Source organism: Mus caroli, chromosome 6 (genome assembly GCF_900094665.2).
Source record: "Mus caroli chromosome 6, CAROLI_EIJ_v1.1, whole genome shotgun sequence".
Classification (NCBI taxonomy): domain Eukaryota; kingdom Metazoa; phylum Chordata; class Mammalia; order Rodentia; family Muridae; genus Mus; species Mus caroli.
In genome coordinates, this window is record NC_034575.1 from 144,380,664 (window position 1) to 144,384,817 (window position 4,154).

The 4,154-nt window shown below is 44.4% G+C and overlaps 1 protein-coding gene across 1 annotated transcript in view; it reads left to right on the forward strand.

Moving 5' to 3' along the window:
- Med21 (mediator complex subunit 21) overlaps positions 1–4,154 on the forward strand; it is a 6,805-nt gene continuing 2,651 nt past the window's right edge. The window contains exon 1 of the mRNA XM_021165277.2: positions 1–86. Within this exon, the coding sequence (XP_021020936.1) occupies positions 45–86 (42 nt within the window). The 5' untranslated portion in view covers positions 1–44. The remainder of the gene's footprint in view (positions 87–4,154) is intronic.

Genomic DNA, 4,154 nt, shown 5'->3' on the forward strand with positions numbered 1-4,154 from the left:
TCGCGCTCTAGGAGCTTTTGCGCACCCTTGCGTGCGTGGTGAACATGGCGGATAGACTCACTCAGCTGCAGGACGCTGTGAACTCGGTGAGGGCTTTCCTCTGCTCGCCAACCTTGCTTTCCTGACGGGGAGAGAGGAGGAAGGGGCGAGGCGAGGCCCCGGGGAGCGCGCAGATTGAGGTCGCCGCGGGCGGCGCTCCCCGTGAGGCCTGGGTTTCACGTAGTCCACAGGGCGGGGTCTGAGGAGACGGGCCTGTCCTGAGGGGAGACCCGGCCGGGCGGCCTGGCCTGAGGGGAGGTCGGAGCCGCCAGTCTCTCTTAAGGGCGGTGGGACCCGGGGGTCTCTCCTGAGAGGATGTGGGACCCGGGGGTCTCTCCTGAGAGCCATGGGACCCGGAGCCTCTGCTGAGGTGCGAACTCGAGGGAGGGAACGAGTGGCCTCTGATAAGGAGGAGACCCGACGACGGCCTCTCCTGAGGAGACTCAAGGTCTGCGGCCAGGTAGCCAGGAAGCGAGTACTCAAGTTCCAGGGATGCTTCTGGAACTTCCTTTGTGGGGCAGCACACGCCTAAGCACTTTGGTGTGTAGTCCTCCCTCGCGTTTCATTTTCAACCTGCCAAACGGATCTCTCCTGTGATTCCACCTCTGAGGCTGAGACAGGAGGATTGCAGCGAGCTCCGGGCCAGCCTGAGCTCCAGTTTGATATCCCATCTCAGAAAACAAAACACAAAAGACCACAACCAAGTGTTGAGTGTTTGTAGGTTGGTGTATGAGTGACCAGGGCGTGAGCTTGCCTTGCTTTCTGTCAGCGGAGGCCGCCACTCCTCCCTCCGCTCTTGGCGACTCCAGCACCAATGGTTGGAGAGTAGCATCTAGAAGAGGCCAGATCCTGGCCTCTCCGTTTCTTTGCATTTGTTTAAGTCCGCTTTACGGTCGTCCCTAAGAGGCTTTTACAGGTGAAGTGAAGCTCTTGCAGCACGGTACCACGGAACAGTGAATGTACACACAAGAGGGATTTTTGTTTTGTTTTGAGATGGTCTCACTGTAGCTCTGGCTGACCTGCACACTGTGGAGGCCAGGTTGGCAGTTAAAAACAAAAAACAGCCCAGGAATCAAAATCTACAACAAAAGCTCCTGAAAACTGCTAGCTTTTCTAACTTTGTCCCCTCTGGCTGTTATTCTGGCTTAATTGTACATGAATGGAAAACTAAATACTGAGCCTGGAATGATGACCCACATCTTTAATTCCTGTAATCCCAGTACTTGGCAGGCAGAGGCAGGCGCATTTCTGAATTCAAGGCCACCTGGTCTACAGAGTGAGTTCCAGGACAGCCAGGGCTACACAGAGAAACCCTGTCTCAAAAAAAAAAAAAAAAAAAAAATTGAGGGGCTATCTCTTAAATGTTGATGAATTTACCAAGGTACATTCTGTTTTGCAAAGATTCCCTGGGCTGCCAGCCAACCTCTCCCCAAAAAAATTTTTTTGTGATTTTACAAGTCTTTCTTGTTTTAATTTAAATTTTTTTTGGTTTTACAAATCTTAATAATGCTGTGTAGGAGCTCATCTCCTAAGTATGCATATTCATGTAGGTCCTATAGTTAGGATGTTAAGGATACGATATAGTCTTGACTCATCTTAGGAGTACTGATAATTGAGTTAATATGTATGCCTACTGTGTCTACAGGGAATGTGTTACAAAGATCTATTCTAAGAGCTTAGAAAGATGTCATAAACTCAAGAGACTTTTAGATGATGCAAACAAACCCCATACGTGGCTAGGGAGTTACAGTGGATTGTTTTCAGCTCTTAAGAGCTAAAGTAGATTGGAACACAGAGCAGTATTAACATTTGTTCTGCCATCTGGAAACTCCATGAGTACATAAGTTATGTCATGTTCATTTCTATAATATTTATATACAGTACTTGTCATGGAGTTGGTTTTTCAATAAATATTTTTGAACAGATTAATAATGGGTCTTGAATGAATTTACAAGACAGAACACATAGCTGCTGTATTGAGTAAGTTTCATTTATATTTTTCTTTCTTATGACAGTGCTGCTAAATAGAACACTGCAACTTAGAAAACTGCAACTTAGAAAGCCAACCAGGTTAGCTTTTCAATGACAATTCAGAATTTTACATTGAAATAATGACAGCAAAACAATAGAAATGTTTATTGATTGGAATACTAAATGAGGCTTCAGGGGTTAGGACTAGTGAGAACATGTGTTTAGTTTGTGAATGGTGTAAACATATATTCTCAAATTACTTAAATGCAATGCTTTTTAGTTTTGCTTCTTTTGAGGCAGAATCTTTTTTTTTTTTTTTAAAGATTTATTTATTTATTACATGTAAGTACACTGTAGCTGTCTTCAGACACTCCAGAAGAGGGCGCCAGATCTCGTTACGGATGGTTGTGAGCCACCATGTGGTTGCTNACATGTAAGTACACTGTAGCTGTCTTCAGACACTCCAGAAGAGGGCGCCAGATCTCGTTACGGATGGTTGTGAGCCACCATGTGGTTGCTGGGATTAGAACTCTGGACCTTCGGAAGAGCAGTCGGGTGCTCTTACCCACTGAGCCATCTCACCAGCCCTTGAGGCAGAATCTTATATAACTCTGGCTGGCCTAGAACTGTCCACATACTCCAGGATGGCCTCAAACTGACAGATCTGACTGCCTCTGTCTCTGCCTCTCTTATGCTGACATCCATCATGCCCCCAAAACAAATTTAAGCAACGAGGTTACAACTTGCATCTTGAAGAATACATTTCTGATAACTTACACTTAAAAAAAATTTGTTTTTCATGTAGTACAAACTGGCCTCAAACTCCCTTATATAGTTGAGGATGGCGACCTTGAACTGTTCTTCCTTGCCTCCATCTGATCATTGGATTACATATATATGCTGTTACTCCTAGATTTTTGTTCAGTACTGGGGATCTAATTCAAGAATCATGCTGGGCAGTGGTGGCGCACGCCTTTAATCCCAGCATTTGGGATTAAAGCGCTGTGTGTGGTTTTAAGCATCTGTGTGTGTCTGTGGTATATGCAGGTGCACTTAACCTGTGTACATTTATGTAGAGACCAGAGTTGTCTAAGATTACCTTCCTTATTTATTTATTTACTTATTTATTTATGAATGACAAGGTCTCTCAATGAGCCAAAAGCTCATGTTTTCAACTAGATTAGCTGACCAGAGAGAATTTAGGGTCTCTGTTGTGGGTGCAGGGGAACCAAATTTGTGTTCTTGTGCTTACATAACACCTACCTAACCCTTATTTTATTTGTTTGGTGGTATTGGTTTTTAAAATTAGCATATGGGGCTGGAGAAATGGCTCAGCAGTTAAGAGCTTGGCTGTTCTTTCAGAGGATCTGGGTTTAGCTCCCAGCATCCACATAGTGATTCACAACCATCTAAAATCTCGTCCCAGATGATCTGATGACCTCTGTGGGCACTGAATACTCATGGTCCACATGTATACACACAGGCAAAACACCCATACACATAAATAAATAAAATTAAGATATAAAATGGTTTAGGAGGCTGGCAAAGTGGCTCAGCTCAGTTAAGTAAAGACACTTGCCACCAGATCTAACTTAGAACCCACACTGAAGAAGAAAAGAACAGACTCTTGTAACAGTCATTTCTCTTTGGTATCTTAGGATCTGTTGAGTTATGATTTGCAGGAGTCTTTTTCTTCTTTTTAATGTGTATGAGGGGTTTTTGCTACATGTAAGCATATGTACCATGTGGATGCCTGGTGCCTGAAGAGGACATCAGGTCTCCTGAGGTTAGAGTTATAGTTGTGAGCTGCCATGTGGGTTCTGGGGGTTGAGTCCAGGTCTCTTCAAAAGCAGCCAGTGCTCTTAACCATTCAGCACCTGTGTCTCTATTGCAGTTTGTATATCTGCTGGGATGGAGATCTGGTTTTGTGAGCAGCCTTTTTTTGAGAACTCAGTCTCTAGAGCCACTTAGAACAAATCATTTGGCCAAGTCTTTGGTTTTATTGTGTAGTACACCCTGGCTGGCCTTGAGCTCAGAGATCAGCTAGCCTCTGCCTCTCAGGTGCTAGCATTAAAGGCATTTGACACCGTAGCCTGGCTTTCATGTATTGATTCTTTTTTTTGTTTTTGTTTTTTTTTTTTTTT